The sequence below is a fragment of the Camelus bactrianus genome, chromosome 14 (assembly GCF_048773025.1).
Source record: "Camelus bactrianus isolate YW-2024 breed Bactrian camel chromosome 14, ASM4877302v1, whole genome shotgun sequence".
NCBI classification, from domain to species: domain Eukaryota; kingdom Metazoa; phylum Chordata; class Mammalia; order Artiodactyla; family Camelidae; genus Camelus; species Camelus bactrianus.
Window position 1 is genome coordinate 9,422,977 of NC_133552.1, and position 23,525 is coordinate 9,446,501.

The window sequence follows — 23,525 nt, forward strand, 5'->3', positions numbered from 1 at the left end:
TCTAGTTTTTGCATGGCTTGTAAGAAGAGGATAGTTTTTATATTCTTAAAGACGGGAGTAAAGAATATTTTGTGATGTGAAATAAAAATTTTATTGGAACATAACCATGCTTATTAATTTAAGTTTAGTTATCCTATGAGTGACTTCGTAGTATAATGACAAAGTGGAGTAGTGAGAGACACCACATGGCCCACAAATGCTAAAATTTTTACTATTTTACCTATCTATAAAACCTCTGCTGCAAAGTTAAAATTCTCTCTCTGTGACCCATGAATTACGAGATTATTTCATCTATAAAATAAATATAAAATAAAACAAATGTATAATGCTGGACTCAGATCTATGTCTATAAATGGCATGTTTATCAAGTTGCCTCCATGCTTTTAATTCCTTGTTGTTTCCCAGCCCTGTCCAACATGATAGCCACTTGTCACATTTGGCTATTGAGCCCAAGTCCAGTCAAACTTCATGGCCCATCTTGAATCCTATCCTTTCATTAAATGTTTACATCCGTATTTATCTCTCCTTATTTATATCTCCTTATTTATCCCCCTCCCTTTTAAAAATGCGCATAGGTTCTTCATGACAGACACTGTACCACAAGGGCATGGATTTGTGCCTGTCTCTGGAATTAAATAATAATTAAATAATTTATTCTAGAAAAATAGTTCCACCTAACAACTGTGTTTCCCATTTCAAATGTGTAGCAGGGTGCTGGCACATAATTGGTTCCTAATAAATACATCCTGAATTGAATTGCTAAATATATTTTTGTAATTAAATAAAGACTCATATTTAAATAAAACTGTGACATACAGTTTTCTAAGCACTTTCACATATAGATCCCTATTTGATTTTCCGAGCCCCTTTATTAGGTAGGCAAGGCGATTAGGACTCTTGGTGTTAGATGATCAAATAGGGGCTTGAAAGGACAACAGTACAAAACTGGAGGTTCTTTGAGGTAAATTTTGTTTTCTGTGCAATGAGATTCCTACTTTTAGGGATGAGAAAGTCTTGGTTATTCTCTGTCATGGAAGAGAGTGGCCTAGTCTTTTCCAAACATATTTGCAGTTATTTTGAGTCTGTTTGTAACCAGAATTCTTGGGATCTTGTCTGCTGGGCTGTAGGTCTACACCAGGGCCTTTTGGGCAGGTTGGTGTGAAACTTCTTATAGGCACGTACCAACCACTAGTTGATTTTTGGTATGTGGTTTTCAAAGAAATTTTTAATCTCATCTGTCAGCTCCATCTGATTAGCAGTGCATGTCTGCAGTGCTCTGTTAAGAAAATTCTGAGGCACTGTTTAGTTGCAGCAACAAAGTGTTTGTTTCAGTAAAAGTATGAGCATGAAGAGAGGGGTACTTGTGCCCTACATTTGTCATTTTAATAATAGTAGGTTACTTTTTATTTCAAGTCAATACCTTCATATACATTCTTAATACCTACGTAAATTTTCTATCTTTTTCTTCTTCTTTTTTAAAGTCTGAACAAAGGTAAGAAAATGCCACTGCTGGATGTCATGATCTTTTTCTAATCAGAAAGGATTATTCCTGTCTCTTGATTAATTTATTCTCCATCCCAGTTTTTACAACATAGCTACATATAACTGGGCTCTCAGCCACCTTTCATGGTTTCCTTGAATGTTTTTGCATCTTACTGTAGGTTGAACTATTTAAAAAGTTTCATTCAGAGCTTAGCATGTTAAACTAAACAGGAAATTAAATCACAATATAAAATGGCATATTTATTAAGTATAGTCTCATTGGATCTTTTAATATATGCAAGAATAGACAAACTTAGGCTATAGCATAAAATACAGTGAACAGTCGTATATCCATATTTTATATGTAATGAATCCATTCTTAAATGTAACAGATATTTATTGACTGCTGGCAGTATGTTATGCACGGTGCTAATTGCTAGGAATGTAACATTGAAAAAGATGTATAAGAGTCCTGCACTCATAGAGTTTGGGTGTTAATGGAAAAATTAGTGAATGTTTTAGAATTCTGTCTTTCCTTTATTTGGTCAACTTTTGTCATTTTTTTGTTATTTGAAAGAAATTAAAAAAATCATTGGTGAATGAGCTACATTTTTAATAAAGATTTTCCCCTTATCACACTTCATTTGAAGTTAGGACCCAGGCTCAGACATTATTTTTTTTAATTATTTTCTAAGTTTTTTCATTAATGATGAAGTAGCAGTCAGATGTTGTCAATTCACAAATTTAAATGTATTAAAGTTGTACTCAAACAGAATTAATTCTTAGAATTCCTAATTAATCTTTCCTTCTATAGATATTGGTCCTAGTTTTGTCTTTACCTATAACAAACAAAAATTGAAGACTAGAAAGAGTTTAGAAGCATGTGGAATTCACTAGAAGACCCTTTAGAAGAGACGTTTCTTTTGATTTGAACAAATTGACATTTTTTGCAGATTCTTTGTATATCTATAATTTGCAATTATGAATTTATTTTCTAAATGAAATTCAAATTCTTCATCTTTCAGATTTTGACAGAGCAAGTATGTACTCAAGTTGTACACAAACCACATCCAGAGCCAGATTCTACAGTGAAAATTCAGAATCCAAGTGAGCAAACAACAATTCTATATTGTAACGCAATAGTAACATGGTAACACGTGAGACTAAATCAAAATTTTTCCTAACCAGTCTGGGGTTTACATAGTTATGACACTTATAACTCACCTACCACAGTACTAAGCATTTAGTTAAAAATCATGAAATACTTTTTGAGAAGAAGATATAATGCAAACCTTTACTGTACTTTGTTTGTTTACAGTGATTCTTAAGGTGGTGGCAACTTTGTTAAAAAACTCTACACCAAGTGCAGAACTGATGGAAGTTCGTCGTTTATTTTTATCTGATATGATAAAACTTTTCAGTAACAGCCGAGAAAATAGAAGGTAAGCAGTTTGAATACTAGAATAAAACTTTATTCCAGAGCTAATCTTATTTCCTCTCTTCTGTTTTCAGTCTCTTTCAAAGAAAAAATTTCAAATCTTTCCTATTGCTAGGTACTTTTCATCATTAGAAAAGGTGTTTATGCTTTTTGATATAACCTGCATTCATTATACTTCTACTTATTTTTGTATGATTTTGATTATGTAGATGTTATATTCTAATTGTATATATGAATATACAAATCCACAAACCCTTACTTAAAATGCACTATTCCTTTTCCTGATACCTGGCTGCCACCAACAGTATTTTAAATGTAATTGTCTTGGATTTGCGTATGTCATCTGTGCTTTCCTCACACTGGTCTGATAGCTGATTATTGTCACGCATTTTTAAGCTGGTTAGTAGGACACGAGGTTCAGTCTGAAGCCGTGGTTACTGCCTGAGCCTTATATTTAACAAGTGTTGATTGGGTGTCTGCTGTGTATAAAGCAGCACTGTGCTGCACAGGTTGTTATTGTATAGTCTCAGTACAATTTAGTGGGAAAGATAACAATAAAGCAGTGATTAATTCATAATGTGTTAAGTGCATTGTGAGTGCTACATGTGTTGAGGGAATTGAACAGTAACTAAATCTCACTGGAAGAGTTGGGAAAGCAATTTTAAATGATAATATGGGTTTTTCCACGTAGAAAAACAGGGGAAGTCATTCTAGGTATAGAATATTGTATGTGCTGAATGACTGTATATATTGTTTTACTTAAGTCTAAACATATTTTCACTATTTATCACAACTTAAAAATAGTAAATTCCAATATAAGTTAGGAATTTTTAATAAGTTTTTTTTCCCCCCACTAGATGCTTATTGCAATGTTCAGTGTGGCAGGATTGGATGTTTTCTCTTGGCTATATCAATCCTAAAAATTCTGAGGAACAGAAGATTACGGAGATGGTCTACAATATCTTCCGGATTCTTTTGTATCACGCAATAAAATATGAATGGGGAGGCTGGAGAGTCTGGGTGGATACGCTCTCAATAGCCCATTCCAAGGTAACAAGCGATTTAGCATTTTACATCATCGGGGTTTCAGCAGTGGATTAATGTCTGTAAACACTCATCTGGTGCCATCTTGTGGGCATCTTGCATTATGGCTGATTCCTTTATCCCAGTTTCCTTTCTTTTCTGTTTTTGTTTTTCTTCTTGGGTTCATACACCTTTAAAGCTTGCAGTATCATATAATTGAAGATCATATAATTGAAACTTTGAGTATGTAAGTTAGGAATTTTAGGTTCCAAAGGTGACCGTCATACATATGTTTTATAGTAGATCTGAGAACTTACACTTGAGTCTTTTAACTAAAACAAACCTACTAGTTCTTAAAAGAATGTTTCATGAAACAGAATCTGAAGTATACTTATAAAGCCTTTTAAAGAGTAATCAGAAATTGTTTTTATTTCTAAGTGAATAATATGTTTAAAGTATTCAAGCTTAGTGTTGTTTTTCATTGCATTATCTTTATTTTTAATCTTAAGAATCTATATGTTTATTTACATTTTAAATATTGTCTGATTTTTGATAAAAAGAAGTAGTAAATTAAAATTTACAGTATGTACACATTAGATTCTGGAAATTCAGAGTTAAGATTTCTCATCATGTGGTGCCATGAAAAGACCCTGGGTGTCAGAAGTTGGCTTTTGCTCCAGTCTGTGCCACAATTCAGTTTTGTTGGCTTTGGGAAAGTCATTTAGTCCTCCGGGCAGGGATTAGAAAGATGTTTCTAAAGGTACAGACAGTTAATATTTTAGGTTTGTGGGCTGTGCAGCCTCTGATGAAGCTACTCAGCTCTCATGCAGTGTGAAAATAGCTACAGACAAAATGTAAGGAATGAACGTGGCTGTAACAGAACTTTACTTACAAAGCAACACGTTATCAGCGGGTATAACCCATGGGCCATAGTTTGCCAGCCCCTGGTTTTGGAACTTGATTTCCTTTTCCATAAAATAAAGGGTTTTGTATTAAGATAATCTTCAGAGGAATGTCCCTCAACCTAAAATTCTGTCATCCTATCACTTAAATATAAACTAATGTCATATGTGTCTATAGGGAAGGATTTTGAAGTTTTTTTAAATTTTAGAAGACCTTTTATTTCTGTTACATATTTACATTTTATAATATCTTGGCACCTCACTTTTATAATTTCATTAATAAGCTTGAAAATAGTATTTTATAGGAAAACTTATTGTAAATCTTTGTGCAAGAAATGTATATCCTGATTATTCCTAAACAAGCCTATGCAAAGTAACAAATTATAGTAGCCTATATAAAGATAAAATTATAATGTTTTAACAGTTTATAAATGTATTTATTTATAGATATGTGTTATTTTTGACCTCATTTGTTGCAGTAGGCACACATATGAGTAATAGATGGTGAAAACTGATATAGTAATAGTCCTTTGGACATTGTATATTAGTAGCCAGTTCTCTATTTTAGCTCAGATAACTCAAATATTTAGAAGTTCAGCTGGCATATTAACTAGCTTAACATTGAAATACTTAACCAAAAAGAATAGATCATTTTATTTAAAACTTTAATATTGCTAGTTTACCTACCTGTGTCTCTTGCCAAGTCAAATAATAAGTCATATATGACTGTTTTGATGATATTCCAGTTCTTGATGAAACTAAGCATTTGTCTTAGGATTAATATCCACTGTATTTGAAATTTTAAAATTATTAGCACCATTTTTGCTATTATGATGATTTTCTTTGTATAATTTTTTTCTTCTTAATTTATACAGAATGTCTTAATGTGTTCTTTACCTATTTCTAAGGTCACTTATGAAGCACATAAGGAATACCTAGCCAAAATGTACGAGGAATATCAGAGACAAGAGGAGGAAAACATTAAAAAGGGAAAGAAAGGGAATGTGAGCACCATCTCTGGTCTTTCATCACAGACAACAGGAGCAAAAGGTGGAATGGAAATTCGAGAGATCGAAGACCTTTCACAAAGCCAGAGCCCAGAAAGTGAGACAGATTACCCTGTCAGCACAGATACTAGAGACCTGCTCATGTCAACAAAAGTGTCGGATGATATTCTTGGAAATGCAGATAGACCAGGAAGTGGTGTGCATGTGGAAGTGCATGATCTTTTAGTTGACATAAAAGCAGAGAAAGTGGAAGCAACAGAAGTAAAGCTTGATGATATGGATTTATCACCAGAGACTCTAGTAGGTGGAGAGAATGGTGCTCTCGTGGAGGTTGAATCTTTGTTGGATAATGTATATAGTGCTGCTGTTGAGAAACTCCAGAACAATGTACATGGAAGTGTTGGTATCATTAAAAAAAATGAAGAAAAGGATAATGGTCCATTGATAACATTAGCAGATGAGAAGGATGAACTTCCCAACAGTAGCTCATCATTTCTCTTTGATAAAATACCCAAACAGGAGGAGAAACTCCTTCCTGAACTTTCCAGCAATCACATAATTCCAAATATTCAGGACACACAAGTACATCTTGGTGTTGGTGATGATCTTGGATTACTTGCTCACATGACCGGTAGTGTAGACTTAACTTGTACATCAAGTATAATAGAAGAAAAAGAGTTCAAAATCCATACAACTTCAGATGGAATGAGCAGTATTTCTGAAAGAGACCTGGCGTCATCATCTAAAGGGTTAGAGTATGCTGAAATGACTGCTACGACTCTGGAAACTGAATCTTCTGGCAGCAAAATTGTACCTAATGTTGATGCAGGAAGTATAATTTCAGACACTGAGAGATCTGACGATGGCAAAGAATCAGGAAAGGAAATCCGAAAAATCCAGACCACTGCTACAACACAAGTGAGTCATCCTACCTGCATTCTAAAAATGCACTGAGTAGATATGGAGTTGTCAGCGCCAAAGCAGAGTGGTTTCTTACTAGTTACACCGTGTTTATGTGTAATTGTGGTGTAATAGTAATGTATAAAATGGAGTGGTGTGGTGGTTGGTTTAGGTAAAAGAAACCTAAAATATCTGAATCATATATCCAACTGTCGCATACTGTCTGTGTAACTTTGCTCAACCTCTCTGGGCCTGAATTTTTTAAAATGGTACAAGAGGTTGTACCGCTTGAAATATGACCTTTAAGGCCTCTATCACTTGTAACGTTTTATGGTTCTGTGACTACATTGACACATTTGTACTTGAGATCTTCATTCTGAATACTTGATTAATTTAACCTTTCAAGCTTCAGGCCCGACCCTACTCTGTGGATTATAGAAAAGAGGACTTGGAGCCCAGATGGAGCTGGTAAATGAAATGAAGGGGAAGGGAAAGGGGGACTGTTATTTTCAGGTGCTTCCCGTGTTCCAGGCACTGTGCTGTATGTTTTCAGATTTAATCCTGACAGTAGCCCTGTGAGGTCGGTAACATGGCTGAGAAACTTGGAATATTAGCAGTGAGAAGTTTCTTTTACAACCACATGGATAGGTATCGGTATGAGAAAACTAAAGACTTAGTTGGTGAGGAAATGGTGGTGCTGTACTTGTGACCTCAGCATGCCAAAGCTAAAAACAGGCAGGGTTTTCCGACGTTGATATAACTGTGGAGCTTTTGGTTTCTACTTACTTGTTTTCTAGGCTAAATTATGGTTAAGAGCTGAAGAAAACTTAACCCTTAATGATTTATTTTTTGTTGTTGGTTGTCTGGGTTTTTCATTCACCTTTTAATGTCATCAAAGAAGAATTTAACATGTGTCCATTAGAGTTATGACACAGAGAGTAAGCCACACCTCACTGGTGTCTTTGTGCTCTAATAAGATTCTTTGAAAATATGTTCTTCGTGTGGAAAAGGTATTTTTACTTTTTTCTCTATTAACTACTTCCAATTTCCATTTTGTGGCGGTTGTACTATAGTGATAATTTGCAGGGGATAGGGATATTGAATTAAGGGCAGGTTTAAAACAATGGAAAGCATGGTGTATTGTTTACTGAGCATAGTAAACACTAGACTTGCCTGGTTTTCACTCAGATTTCACAGGCATTTATCTGGTTTTCTAACTTATAAAATGTGTGTGTTTTTCTAAATTGAAATACTGTGAGTAAAGCAGGCTTTGAAGTTAACTGGAATCTGTTCAAGTAATATTTCTTTTAGTCTTGTGTTTCTAATTAGAACTAGTTGGTGACATAGACCCAGTATCCTGCACTAGCGTATATGCTCACTTTCATAAGGACACATGGTCTAATGTAAGGACGCATTAAGAGGACTGAGGAGGATCCGGTTTGCAATGAGAACTGTGGTGTTAAACTTAAGTAGTTAGTTACCTTGTCTAGTTTCTGAAATGGCAAAATAAAAATAGTAAGAGTAGCCTTTTCTTCTCAAAAAGTGTTATTTGCAGGGAGTCACCAGGTGCATAATATATGTAAAATATACTAATCTACTGTAGTCAGATACAGAAGCTTTACCCAGTTAACTGTACTCACTGTTTTCATTTTGAAATCAGCTATTTCTTTTGCATTCTACACACGTTCACCTCGTCTGTCTCTAGGCTGTTCAGGGTCGGTCTATCACACAGCAAGATAGAGATCTCCGAGTGGATCTAGGATTTCGAGGAATGCCGATGACCGAGGAGCAGCGGCGCCAGTTCAGCCCAGGCCCACGCACGACGATGTTCCGTATTCCTGAGTTTAAATGGTCGCCCATGCACCAGCGGCTGCTCACCGATCTGCTGTTTGCGTTAGAAACAGATGTACATGTTTGGAGGAGGTAGGAACACTTTTTTTCTATAAATGACTACTTTCGCTTGAAAAAATGAATATTTTAAATGAGCAGCATCAACTAAAAGAGACGTATCATTAAAAATCTCACAAATTAAATCTATCAAAAATAATCAAACATTGAAATTTTTATGGAAACATAGATATTTTCATAATGGCTATAAGGCTGGGTATCTCAAATTAAAAGGTATCCAAGAATTTAGGCTTAAGACAATTACAAAGCAAAATCCGGCATTGCCTATTCTATATGAAAAAGAGATTTAACCAAAAAAAAGGTTCAGTATTGGTTCAAAGTAATTTCCACATTTTTATCTTTTTCTGTTAAAATTAATACTATATAGTACATATATTTTTGGTAAAAAGATTATAACATATAATGTTAAAATAAAATTTATAATTACCTTATGACATGTTTTTAGAACTTACACCATTTAAGTGGCAAGTGGGTATCAGTTCAAATATACTCATTTAAAGAAAACAAAGTAAAAAACATAGTTCAATTGTTTTATTTAAGTTTAAATAAATTTACTAAATTAAAACAAAACAATTCTACATAATTTAAAAAATTACCTTACCTCACTTTCAATTTAATTTTCTAACGGCAAATATGCAATAAATTAATCATTTTGAGAGTGTCATTTACATGTTCATGCAGATAAAATAGGGATTTGATGGCTGTATGTACTGGAGCACCCCCCCCCCATCAGCGAGTGCGCCTCTCTGCTTCTCCTTATTTCCCTTCTAAGATTCAGAGGAGGCTTCTGCTCCCAGCTTCAGTTCAACACAGGGAACTTACCAAGCCAGGACTCTTCTTTCTCTTTCTTTCCCTTCTTCCTTCCTCCTGTTCCGTGTCTTCCTCTCCCTCCTCCTCCTCTCTCTCCTCTTTCTTGTCCTCTTCCTCCTCTTCTCTTCTTCTTTATTATTTTCCTAAAAGAAGCCCCTGAAGAAATTTCCCTGTTAGGTCTCACTTGTCAGCAGGATCCTGTGCTCTTCTTGAGTCAGTCAGGCCTACATAAGCGCAGTCCTGGTTACAAACCTAGTAGCTATGGTGAAGCCAGTCTTTCCTTTACCTGACCTAGCTCAATGATAGAACACAATCTAGATTGTTTTAACAGGGAATCAGGAATGACTATCATAGAAGCAATCAGTGTCTGGCATAGAAAGATTTTAGTTCTCATTTTATTTGGTCAGTTTGTCCTTAGTCTGCAGAAGCAATGATAGATGCAATGGTCTTTCCATTGATGTGCTAAATTACCTGGTGATGGTAAATAAGGAGATTGGAATACTGTGAAATACATTCATGTTAACATGAATATCAAAGTATGGAGATAAGAGGTGTAATTTATTAATTACAATATCAGTAGCCCCCAGGTGACTGATACTCAGCTTTCCTTGCCTTAACATAGTGTGTGTCTTTCTGTGTTTTCTTTCATGGGCTCTCATAAAATTTCCCAAATAGAATTCTAAGTAATTAAAATTTAAAGATAGATAGCACTTTAATTTTTAAGACAGGATAACATCTTGAGATCTAAGATATAATAGATGATATTTTGCAGTTCTAAAAAGATGAGAATCATTGACTTAAATTTGATCATGGAGTAATCTTTTTTTTTTCTGTTAGAAAATAGTTCATATTCTTGACTGACAGCAAACTGAAGCAGTGTATTTCTCTGGGCATCTGGGAATTGTATGTTTTGTGTAGCAGAGGTTCACTGCTGACCTTTGAGATCTTTTTCCCTTTTTTATTCAGTAAGTACTTGAATTTTTACCCATTCATTTATACTCCCCCATCACATCTCTTCTGTGACCAACAGTATACACTTTCAGTATGGCTGGTCAGAGCAGGAGCTGCACTCTGCTGCTGGATCAAATTGTCAGTTAACTATCCACTTGTTCTCCCTTTCAGTATAAAACAAAATATATTCTTTTAGCCAAATTAATTGACCTAGTCATATGTCTTTGAATCTAGTTAATACACTGAGTTTTTTAAGTGAAACAAAGCAATGAGTTAATGTACTTGGGTACATACACAAAAAATCCATGCAGAGATGAATGCTGTTTTTAGTAATATGATATCTTAATGGTAAATTATTTTCTCTTCTAATAGCTCTATTTTAAATTTGCCTAGCTCTTATTTTTTACTTGAAAAATATCTTTATAAAATGTAGCCTTAACTTCTTTTTTTTAAACCAAAGAAATGTTAATTTGTGTTTTGTTTTTCTGCTATTTTAGCCATTCCACAAAGTCTGTAATGGATTTTGTCAATAGCAATGAAAACATTATTTTTGTACATAACACCATTCACCTCATTTCCCAAATGGTAGACAACATCATCATTGCTTGTGGAGGAATTTTACCTTTGCTCTCAGCTGCTACATCACCAACTGTAAGTACTTTGCTTCCATCTAGTGGTTATGTTTTATAATTACATCTCTAGAGCAGGTCAGTGGTGGTACGTTTTGTAAACATGAATTTTAACACTTGTTCACCTAAGGAAACTTTTAAACCATATAATTTAAAATTGTATATATATATATATTCTTATCTTATATATATATATTCAGATATATATATGTGTGTGTGTATATATATATATTCTTATCTCTTTTAATTGTCAGTGTTGGGTTCCAGCTATGTGTGTTTATAAAAATACTTCTCAGAAGAGCTGTGACCATAAAGGATTTAGCTTTATTTTCTATATATTGTTTATCTCTCCAAATATACATTGTAATAAACCGTCAAAATCCTAGTTCTGTAGATCTTTAAGTTCTAAAGTACATGGTTGTTGTAGAATAATCACAGTCCTGAATCTAAATTTAGAAAAAGGTATAATTAGATATGCAGTCTGATATGAACTACTTGAAATATTTTTAAACTTAATATTATTTTAAATTATATATAGGAGTTGTATGTTTCTGTTCTCTGAGATTTAATCTTGAAGCCATTAATTTGCCTCAAAAAGGGTATCAAATGAGTTCTTAGAGTGTTTCTTATTTAAAACTTAGGTACTTCCGCTAAGTATAAATAACATTTTTTCTGCATTAGAAAAATTTCATAATCCTTAAAAACCTCACAAACTTTTGTTAGTCATATGGCATCTTATAGCATTTTCATCTGATTTGATTTATTGAGTCAACATACATTTTTTAAAAATATAGACTTGTCTACATATAAGACATTAAAGTATTTTAATATATATGTTTAAAAGGCATTTAATGTTATTTATATGTCAGTTAAAGTGTAATAGTTAAATAAGAATAACTATATTTCAAGAGTCATTTAAAAATATCTCTGGTTCATACTAAAAAATAAAACAGAACACACTCCACTAATTGCTCAGCTGGGAAAGAACATGGAACCTGGCTTCCCATATTAACTGTGTTCTTGCTGTCATGTTGGAAACTTATCCGTTAGCCCATATGTATCCTTTTTCCAGAGAGAAACTTACTGTTTTGTTAAGATGTTTACTTGATGAGACAGTCCTTCCAAATTGATCTCTGGCTTTATTTCATCATTAACAAGCTTTTCCTACTTGACTCTTTTTCTCACTGTCCCGTTGTCAATGCCACCATCCCCAAAGCAGCATTGAAACTTAAATATTAGCATCAAAAGAATGTATCCTCAATACACCTCCCCTTCACAGGCATACATACTTCTATATCATCCGAATATTTATTAAAGAGTCTCCAAAGGCAAGAAGGCTAGTTCAGGAGGGAGAGCCCCAGAACAGTTCTTTACGGACTAAATGGAATTAGTAACTGACCGAGGAAGTGGAAGCGGGAAGAAAAATAGTTAATGGTGTGTGAAGAGTGCAGATAGCCTGCAAGGTTAACATACCATCCCTTCTCTTTAATCTCTGATTTCCTCTCATGACATGTATCAAATTCTGGTAAATTGAGAATTGTGTATAATTTAAGAAAATACATTCTATCACACAACATTGTAAACTGACTATACTTTAATAATAAAATATATATAAAGAATGCATTCTAATACTTGGGCAGGAAGAGGGGTTTTTTCCCTCTCTTTTATACATCAAAAACAAAATTAATCAATGTTTCATCCTGGCATTTTTCTTCATTGTTTAAATTTTCTTTCATATCTTATAAATTATAATTTGTTGTCAGGAAATTTTTAAAGGTTATACTGAAATTTTCTTTAAAATATAGTATTGCTTTAAGATTTTCTGTAGAACAAAAATGATCTTTATATAAAATTAGCAGTAGACATTAAAATGTGTCTAGATTTGAAATATTCACATTACTAAATAGTATTCCAAAGTTTTAAACTAAAAGCTCTCTATCAAGATAAATACTAAATTAATCTAATAACCTATCAATAAACATTATGGTTTAAATACTATATTGCTACCTAAATTTACTTATTTTTTATCTCCTAATGAAGATAATGACATTTTGAGGTTTAACTTCCAAAATTAACACCTGTGCAGTTCTAAAACCACTGTAGTGGAATTTGAAACTGTTTTACTTATTTTTTAGACTGTTCTCAACAGACTTGTGAATTCATTCAATTGTAGAAACTTTTCTTCATTGTCTCTGTCTCTAGAATCTGTTATTTTGGTCCATTAACTAATTGTACTGATGCTTCATTGTGCAACATAGCTTATTTTATGTTCTTTGATAAATTGCTTCCCTAAAAGAAACAAAGAGACCCTTTTCTCCCATTTCATTCTGGTAGAAAACATGGTTGGTGCCGACTGTTGAGTCATGTTTTCTATTACTTGGTTGTATAATATTCTTGCTAAAAACTGTAATGTAGTAGAGGGAAATAATTAGGAAGGGGGAAGTTGAGTAAAAAAAGACATTAAAATGGAAGATAGAGAACTTTTTGACTTAGATTTAAAATATAAAAAGTCAAAAGAGAATTTTATATAGAATGAGTGAAAAAGGAAACATTGACAGCATACAGATTATCAAAGGGAAACACTGTCATGTAGATGCCTTTAGAATGTCAATCCTAGATATGTAATGAGAGATACAAACATTTGCAACTAACCTTTGAGTGATCTGTAATTTTGTTTAGGTGTGTGAAGTTTTTCAAAATATTTATACATTATATACAGATATGTATTTGACAAATAAGTAAGAGTAATAATGGTATTGCAGTGGATGGCAAACTTATTCTGTATATGGATCATATAGTAAATATTTTCAGTTTTGTGGGCTATATGTTCTGTCCTAACTACTCAAATCTGCTAGTTTTGCAAAAGCAGCAATACACCATCACGTAGAGGAGCAGGTGTGGGTGTGTCAGTGAAACTTCATTTATCTTTGGCACGTGGGTCCTAGTTTGCTGACCACTGACTTACAGTACCATTTTCGCATAAAATACAAATGTCGCAGTATAGTTTTAGTTTTAAACTAAATTTTATTTTGGTATGAAACTTTATAACTTATTGCTGACCATTGAAAATTCAGTATTTAGAGCTTAAGATATATTTATTATTTCCTGTTAATCAAGAGCTTGCATTTGACTTAATGATCATTTACTGTAGTTTACTTTTTTAAAACAATTTTACTGATTGTTGTGGTCACTATGTTTTATTAGAAGGTGTGTAACATTTTCACATGCAGCCATACTAAATTTTTTTAGCTTTGATACATCTAACATTGAAATTGTACTTAATTTTGAAAGGGTAAGTAGAATGTTAAATGTTCTTTATAATTCTCTATTAAAAATTCAACCCATGAAAATGTCTTTCCAATTTCTCAATATAAGTGTGGATCTCAGACAGTATACTCCTTTTCATCAAAAACAAAATTATTTTCCAATAATCAGCGAGTCCTAGACACGACTTTTCTGAAGTTATGATTTAATGGAGGCATATAGGTTTTATCATGAGGTAAATCTATATTTTAGCCTGGGTTCTACTACTTACTAGATGTGACCTCAACCTCAGTTTCTTCATTTTAATGGTGTTACTTTTACTTACCCATCAGAGAGTTTGGGAAAATTAAGTTAAGTAATACCACTGGATGGAGAAGGCTTTTACTGAGTGTTTCCCTCCTTCACTTCCTTTTGGAACCTTTTATTCAGATTTGTATCATGATAGAATAATGTTCCTATTTATGCAACAAGCCTGTCCCATTCAGAATTCTGAAATTTAAAATAGGATAGTTGAGACAAATTTAGTTATTATAGGTGATCCATTTTGATGGCAAAAGTCTAAAGTGGTGTGATCTTTTTATCTGCTATCTCCATGGGATTGGCATAGTAGTGGTCTGTTTTCTGCCCTTGGACCTTATATGAATACAGTAATCTGTGCTAAGGGTAACATTTGTGTATTGCTGTTGCAGTGTTATGTGAGAAATTTTGAGCTGCTTAATCTTACTTGTAAGGAAATATTTCAATGGAAACCTTACGGAAAAAAGAATATAGATATACAGTGTTTGTATTATAATGACACCTCGAACTTAAAATTCGTTGAAGGAGTAGGATTTTTTGGAGTTTCAGTTTTACCTAGATTACTGAAAATCTTATATTGCATAGAAAATAAATTACAAAAATAAAATAGTTTCAAGTCTCTAAATTAGAGAAATAGTTTTAACTTCAGTAGTCAGGAAGAAAAATAGACCTGATTTCAGTGTGTAGTTTGACCAAGTCTTTGATTTGGGGAAGAAGTATTATTTTTGTTGTTCTTGTTGAGTTTTTGAAGTTAATGTTTCTATGACTAGTCACTTGAATTGTCATTTATATTCTGTACATTGATCAAGTTGGTCATGAATGAAAGCAAGGAATTAGAGAAAAAAATAAAGAGAAGCAAAGAACACGTATCAACTACAAATTGCATAATCATTTTAAGTTGACCATTTTGGTCAACCATCCAGAACACTGGATGTTTAGAATATAATTTGGTGTCATGTACTATATGCTTTCATTTTCTCTGTTATAGACAAATAATAGAGACTAATATTTCTGGCTTTCCTAATAGTTTCATAATCATAAGAAAGAAGAACAACTTTTTCTGTCAAAAATGATGACAAGGTCTTAATTTTAGTTTGCATTTTCTTATCATTATCAGGATATGTAGCTAATAGATTTGGAGAAACTAGTATTTTTTGTTTGTTTGTTTATCTTGTAACACTGATTATACTTCAGTATTCTCAGGATGCTTTTGTATGTTTTCCTATACAATGTACCATGAAAATAGTGTATTTTGAAATTTATGCTCACGTACATTGTCAAAAAGCAGAGAATGGAAACAGTTGATGACTTTTATTATGAAACTTAATTCTATCCAAATTTTTAATATATTGAATATAATTCTTAATAAGACTCTGAAACTTAGTGTGATATCTATGCGATTATCTTTGTTCACATGCCACCTTGTTTAGTGTATCAATAAGTTCTTTTCTAGCAAGGGAAAGCAGTTTTTAAGTTAGAATCACTTAAATATTTTATTATGTTATTAACTCCTGGGGGTTTTGGTCTATAGAAAAGGTTCCAAATATGTTAAGAAACAAAATGACATGATTCCTTAATGAAAATTCCGGTAGGTTGGTATAGTTTATTTTCCTAAGTCATTTCTGCTTAAACCAGTACTGATTCAGGGCCTTTACAGAGACATTGTTATTTTATTTATTGAAATGTTTCCTTAGTCATCTTCTAGGAAAAGATATTTATTTTGTAAAGTAGAATATGCATAATTTCTAGTATATGAACTCTGTTTACATAGATATTATTTGGGCAGTTACCGTAATGAAAAAATAAATATAAGTCTATTTGATATTTAATTTTAATCATATGTAATTTATAAAATGAATATCTCTTCTGAGAATTTTTGCTTTTAATAAAATAATCAAATATAATTTTAGTATATTATTTTGTGTTTCAATTTTACATTGTATTTTCATTTAATTTTAATAATTTCCTTTTCTTGTACTTTTTTGGTCTGTTGTCTGTTTTGTCTAATGCATGTCCAGGGTTCTAAGGTTAGTATTGCTTAAGTAATTTTCAGGTTTTCAGTTTTAAATTTTATTTTTGCTTATTTATGAAATTTTTGACTTAGTTATACTTTGAGTTTCCATACCATCTTTAACATTAAGTATACTTTGATATGTTTAGAAGACTCAGTAGGAGGATTATTTTCTCAATGCACTGATGAATTAATTTTTTATTATTCACAGTAATCTTTAGACTAAACTATTGTAATAGAGTGAAAACAACAGTATTTCAGTCATATGTACAATCAAGTGCTAACTGGTTCCAATGAAAGAAAATTGGATGGAATATTATGTTAAGATTTAATAATAATCATAAGTGGGTAATCTTTATTAATCTACATTAAACCTATGTTATGATATTTATGTAACATTTCTTCATATTTATAATTTACTTTTACATAGAATTAATAAGAACTCCCTTTTAGGTTACTGGTTGTGTTAAAATTTTAAAATAAAAAGCTTTCTTATTTTGCTTAGTCAAAAATAACAATTTGGCAAATTACATGGTTGACTAATAACTCTGTTTATAATTTCTGTTTATAATTTACTCATTTAAAAATGAAAACATTCTTTGAAGCTTAGGCCTTGTAGACCCCAAAAGACTTAAAAATAAGATCATTAATTAGTAAAATGAGTTAAATTTCTCATAATTTTAGTAATTCAAAATAATGAAGAATTTCTGTGAGAATGCATGTATAGATATCCTAAAATTCTAGTATTTTGAAAATTTTTCAGGATGTTTGATAGACCTCAGCAATGGCCGGACTTCCAGCCCATTATAACACACTTATATTGATAACATGTTTAAAAGAAGGCTTTATATAAAACTAATTTTTTGACTTTTATTATATACTAGTGTGTCGTGGTCACAGATTTTTAATTCATGCTATGAAATGATGCTGCATATCAGTGAAGTACTAGGAAATAAGGGATCTTTATTTTTTAAACTCCAAGTAATGAATGAATCATTTCTTTAGGCCGTGGATACCGAATTGGCATAATGTAAATCAATTGAAAACAAATTTTTGTCTATTTTCAAGCTCCTCTTAGAGAGAATGATTGTAACACTATTTTGATGTTACACGGAAGGGAGAAAGACTACATTTTATACTCCACTTATAATTGAGTTCAGTTATATAGTGCTTGCAGTGGAGTCAGCTATCATTTTTCTTATTCACGTTGTACACAAGAAGTGTTTGAGGTGTGTGTGTGTGTGTGTGTGTGTTTTAACTCAGTGTTCCTGCTGACACATGCTAATGTGAATAGCAATATGTTTAAGTAGAATGAAGAGTATAAATAATGTCAAAATGAGACCTTAAATAGGAGCAGGTAGCCTATAAAATATGCTTACTGTATAGCTGAATTTATCATTTGATGCAGAAGTAAGGTTAATCAATACGGCTAGTGTGCCCATTTTAAGAAAATTTAAAAAGTGATATTTTTTATTTATAAGGCATTCCTTACTTTTCTGTTTTTGAGGCACTGAGAAAATGAGGCCTAATCACAATGAACCAAAATAATTAAACTGTTCTATAGTTCACAATGAAAAGTAAAATAAGAAATGTTGCTATTGCTTATAAAAGACAAAGCTGGACATCTTACGAGACAGAATACTTTGTGGATTCCCTTTCAAAGCGGGAAATTATATTTTACTATAGACTTTATTTTAGTGAAAGTACAGCTTCACCAATCTAGAACACTACTGATTTTTCTTATTGCGAGTGTCTTGTATAGGTTGTAAATTAATATCAGAAGAGGAATTAATTACCTTCTTGAGTATTTTTACCTTAAATTTTTACCATACATGCAGGATACCTAGTAGCTTCACATTCTGAAATGGATAAGAAATTGTCATACATTCTAATCTGACAGTTGTCTCATTTTGATGCCAAATGAAAGTGCCATATATCTTTCCTGTTACTCATCATACATTTATGGGAAAGAAAAATTAGTTCATATCATTTTATAAATGAGAGTGATATTTTAGGAAAGAATTATCAATTTTTTTGTCTTTGTTAACTAAAAAAATAGAACAAAACTGGTATAAATACATGCACGTGATTATTTCTAAATATCTTTATGAAATGATCTTAGGTTTGGAACATAGTTTCTATAAGTAATGATGTTTAAATATAACATTGATTTTAAAAATAGACGTTTCTTTTATTTAAGGATAATTTCTGGGTAAACTGATTAAATTTGATAACCAGCTCTTGTGATACGTGGAATTAGTTTATGATTTATAACTTACTTTGTTTACAAAATATACTAAACTACTGTTAATCTGAAGTATGTATATACATGTATTTTATTTCCAAATTTTAAACAAGGCTTAAATTTTCTACTTTCTTAAAGACGGAATTGGAAAATATTGAAGTGACGCAAGGCATGTCAGCTGAGACAGCAGTAACTTTCCTCAGCCGATTGATGGCCATGGTTGATGTACTTGTATTTGCTAGCTCTCTAAATTTTAGTGAGATTGAAGCTGAAAAAAACATGTCTTCTGGAGGTTTAATGCGACAGTGCCTAAGGCTTGGTAAGTCTATTAAGAATAACACCACATGTTAAATAATAACCTACAGGTTGTTTTTTTTTTAATGCTCTGTGATACATAAAGTATTAATGATATACTTTGATGATTATGTAATGTAAAGATTACCTTGTAATTCTTCAGAATTCCTAAACTGAAAAATCATAGTATCTTCACATTGGAGATTTTATGGGATTGATCTTTAATGGATTATAATTTGCAATAAAGTCAAATATATTTTGAATTGTTTCAAACACAGTAGGACTATAACATTTTTCATTAAAGTGATTTTAATGTAAATCCATTTATGAATCCTTTTTTTGGTAAACTAAAACAGAGGATAGCTGTCCTGAGCCTACAAGCTTATTAGGAAACTAATGACATAGTTTTATGCATGTAATGCTAAAGGATAAAATCGACTCTGCCAACATCCTTGATACGTTGTCTTTTTACCCATAATTTAACAAACTGTGTAAAAATCTACACGTCTGTAGTTTCAGGGGAGAGGTTGTTTCTCAACCAAGGAAGGAGTAAGAACTTGCTTTAAGAATAATGGAATGAAACATGCTCTTTATGTTGTTTTGCTTTTTTGTATTTTCCTGAGAGGAACCATTTCCTATCCATTGTAAGGGAGAGATTGACCACAAAGAGATCCCTCTGTCAACCAGGGGGTGTGGGAAAATTTACAGCGGGCCATCACAAGCATTTCTGTTGTTATTTAACAATAGGTGACAGATTGAACTTTGTGAGAAAGACAAATATTTTTTTAATGCCTCAGTGTCTTGAAAACAGCATTTATTTGGTTAAACCTTTATTTCTGAATATATTCCAAGGCTTTACTGCTGATTTCATTTTTGTTGTAATGATTCCTAGCAGATTTAGTTTTTATCATCCACAGTCAAGTTTTGTAAGTGAATAATAATGAAGCAATTATATATCGATATGTGCTGTTTACTGTCCAAGGATTTTTCATATACTGATTCAGTTAATCAGTATATACTCATTTTCTAATGAGGAAACTGAGGCACAGATAGTTTAAACGGCTGACCCAAGACCACACAACTTATAGCCAGGATTCAAACTCAGATGGCCTGATTCCAAAATTTGTACTGTTTATTACTATGCTTTACTGCTTCTTAAAATAAGTCAGTGAATGAAAAGCTTGTTCTTCCTGAATGCTTGTTGACAAAGGCCGTAGGCTTTCTTACCATGAAGACAGGTGGATTTTGAGACTTGTGAGACTTGACAATTATCGCCTGACTTGGCAGTGTTGTACCCTATATGGTCACCAAGATAGTCAAATAAGGACAATATCCTTATTATTTAAAAAATTATCAAATGTGAGTAAGTTTTTAAAAATTTTTATTGATCCATTAATTCCAGAATTTTGAAGGGTTGAAGGGGATAGAGTAAGAAAGGATATACTGGGAACTTCAGAGGCCCTCATAAAATTCTGTTTCTTCAGCTGATTAGTAGTTTACGGGTAATTTGTTTTTATTTTTTGACTTCATGAATGTTTTGTATGTACTTTTCATTACTGCATTTTATAATTAAAAAACATTTATTAATCTGATTGATTTGAAGAAGAATAATGGGATGGAGAAAATGGAAGAAAAAAATTTTTTAAATATGTCAAAGTCAATAGTTTATATTAATAAAATTAAAAAAAATTTAAAACGTGTCAAAGTCAATAGTTTATATTAATAAAATGTTTTTGTTTTTTAAAAAAGTTTGCTGTGTTGCTGTGAGAAACTGTTTAGAATGTCGGCAGAGACAGAGAGACAGGGGGACCAAACCTTCCCATGGAAGCAGTAAACCTCAAGAAGCTCCCCAAGGTGTGACTGCCACAGCAGCTTCCAAGGTAATTAGACATTTTCTCTGTTCAGTATAATTTATAATTTTTTTTTTAAGTTTATGAAAACAAAGTGACATGGTATCACTTCATGGAAGAGTGAGGGCTTGATAATCGGATGGCTATACAGTCCAGTTCTGGCTTCTCCTCTTCAGAATTGTTACCAAGATTACTTAACCTCTCTGAGACTGGTAGTTTGTGGTTACTAAATGAAGATACTGGTAATTTCTACTTCGTAGGGTTCTTATAAGGATTATATTCATAGCACTGAAGAGTTTTTAATTATTACTATTTTTAATAGTTACATATATTCTCACAGAGTTCAATTTGTGAATAATGTACTTTTTAAATGGATATGCTTTGGGGGTTAAAAGTCCCATAATATTCAACAAAAATGTATTGAATGCTCGTAAAATGAATGAATGGTTTACAGTATCTTGGAATGCCTCAGTGGTTCTCATTCTGTTAGTTCTCTTTGTTGTATGTTTAGCTGACCATTTGCATCACTTCCAGAGTTGCAGTTACAGGACTTTTAGGTCCTACATAACTGACCCTTGCTTAACTTCAGCTACAGCTTGGATCTCCTGACCCTTGCTTTTACCATTCTAGTCTTCATGCAGTTGTAGACTTCATGCAGTTCATCAGAAGAATTTTTTTTTTAATCTTTAGACTTTGGCATAGCTTCCCTTTTCTTGAAATGTCCATCCTTATTTTTCACTCCATTGCATCTGTTCCACTCTTGGCCTTAGCTTAAGTTTAACTCTCTGAGGGAAACGTTTTCTGATTGCTTCACTGGCACCCCAAGCTAGGGGAGGTTCCTCTGTTTGATATTTTCTTAAAATCCAGTAGGCCTCTTATCACTTGCTGTATTTATATTAGATGTTTGATAGCGACACAGTGGTTTTTTGCTCAATGAGTGAAGACATGAAGTAAAAGTTTAATTCATTAAAAGTTCTGTGGCTTCAAACTTCTGCAGTTTTCAAGCAAAACAACCACACATTTAGTATAATTGTATTGCAACCTCACTTTTTCATTACTGTTAGAGAAACATTCCTGAAATAATTAGGCCATATATTATTTAACTGCTGACAAGGTTCTCCGTTGCTTAGAAAATTAAATATAAACACATCAGCAGTAATGTTTCATGTTATTTGTGTAGGGATAGGAGACCGTACGTTACTTGAGGACATGTCCATATCTTATACACATTTGTAATTATAAATATACACCGTGTATGGCCCTATGGGTACTTTATCAAAAGAGCACAAAGTCTGGAATCAGACAATTCTGACTTTGTACCCTGGCTCTACCACTTTGTGGTTTTGTGACCCAAGACCAATTCCTTAGTCTCCTGTGCCTTAGTTTTCCAGTCTTTAAAATGGGTATATATCTTAATTTATAAGGTATTTGTATGAATTAAATAAAACACAATAATGTGTTGAAGTACTTAGTAATTCCAGAAATGCAGTGAAAAGTCAATTAATACTAATTCCCTTCCTCTCTCTAGGAGTTAGCTACTCCGTATATATACTCATGAAGTGAATAAATTAGTATTTTTGAGAACTTAGATTTTAAAGGTTTCTGTCAGTGGACAATAGGGAGTTTTTCAAGTCTGTCAAATCAAGCATCACACTGATGATTATAGAAAATGGACAGAAAAGCTCAGTGAGAGGGAAATTCATAGTAACTTTGTTGAGCTATTCAGTGTCTCTCTAGCAAGACTTTGGCAATGAAAAATGGATAAGTGATGGATATAGAAATACTAGGGGAAATTTTGAGTTGGTACAAAAACACCTTTCAGAATAGAGAATCAGTGAACCTAGTTGGGTTTTCTCCCTGTTTTTATGCATTTTTAGTGTGGCAACTGAGTAAGTAAATTCATAGTTAATTTTGGTGTATTACTAACCTGTGTGGACTTGCATTAGCTACACATTTTCATCAGGCCTCATTTTTCCTACTTTGTAAAAAAGAGCAATGATATAAGCTTTTCCTATAAAAAAGTCTCAGATTATGGACATGTAAATACTTTATAAACTGTAAAATAGTGTATAAATTAAAATTATATAAATTTTTTCATCTATGCTATTAATAGTGTATTCTTTCTTTAATCATCCTGTGATAAAGATAATTAGCCTATTATTTAGATATAGCTGAGATTCAGAGAGGTTAAATATCTCACCTAAGGTCATATGGCTGGTAAATTTTGGAATTGTGAAGGAAGCCAAATAACTATCAACCTTCAAATACCATACTCTTTCCACTATGCTGTGCTGCAAAGGAATCAAACGTCTTAATTTAAGAGTGAAGTAGCATAATTGAGGCTTATAGAGAAATAGAAGGAGGCTTATTACTTATTTTTAATTAGAGTAACAAATTACTCTATGTGTAGGAATTGTATTTGGTACTTTACATATATCATCTAATTTAATCCACACAATTTTTAACATATTTTGTAAGTGAAAAAATGCTAGGTTGGGTTTCAGAATTCTGTCT

At 32.4% G+C, this 23,525-nt stretch overlaps 1 protein-coding gene across 13 annotated transcripts in view; it reads left to right on the forward strand.

Moving 5' to 3' along the window:
• Positions 1-23,525, forward strand: part of NBEA (neurobeachin) — a 536,549-nt gene that overhangs the window by 140,989 nt on the left and 372,035 nt on the right. For all 13 annotated transcript variants that reach the window (XM_074378046.1, XM_074378047.1, XM_074378045.1 and 10 more), the window contains 8 exons: positions 2,508-2,589; positions 2,801-2,924; positions 3,778-3,970; positions 5,754-6,770; positions 8,458-8,675; positions 10,919-11,072; positions 19,006-19,186; positions 20,911-21,041. In XM_074378046.1, the coding sequence (XP_074234147.1) occupies positions 2,508-2,589; positions 2,801-2,924; positions 3,778-3,970; positions 5,754-6,770; positions 8,458-8,675; positions 10,919-11,072; positions 19,006-19,186; positions 20,911-21,041 (2,100 nt within the window). The remainder of the gene's footprint in view (positions 1-2,507; positions 2,590-2,800; positions 2,925-3,777; positions 3,971-5,753; positions 6,771-8,457; positions 8,676-10,918; positions 11,073-19,005; positions 19,187-20,910; positions 21,042-23,525) is intronic.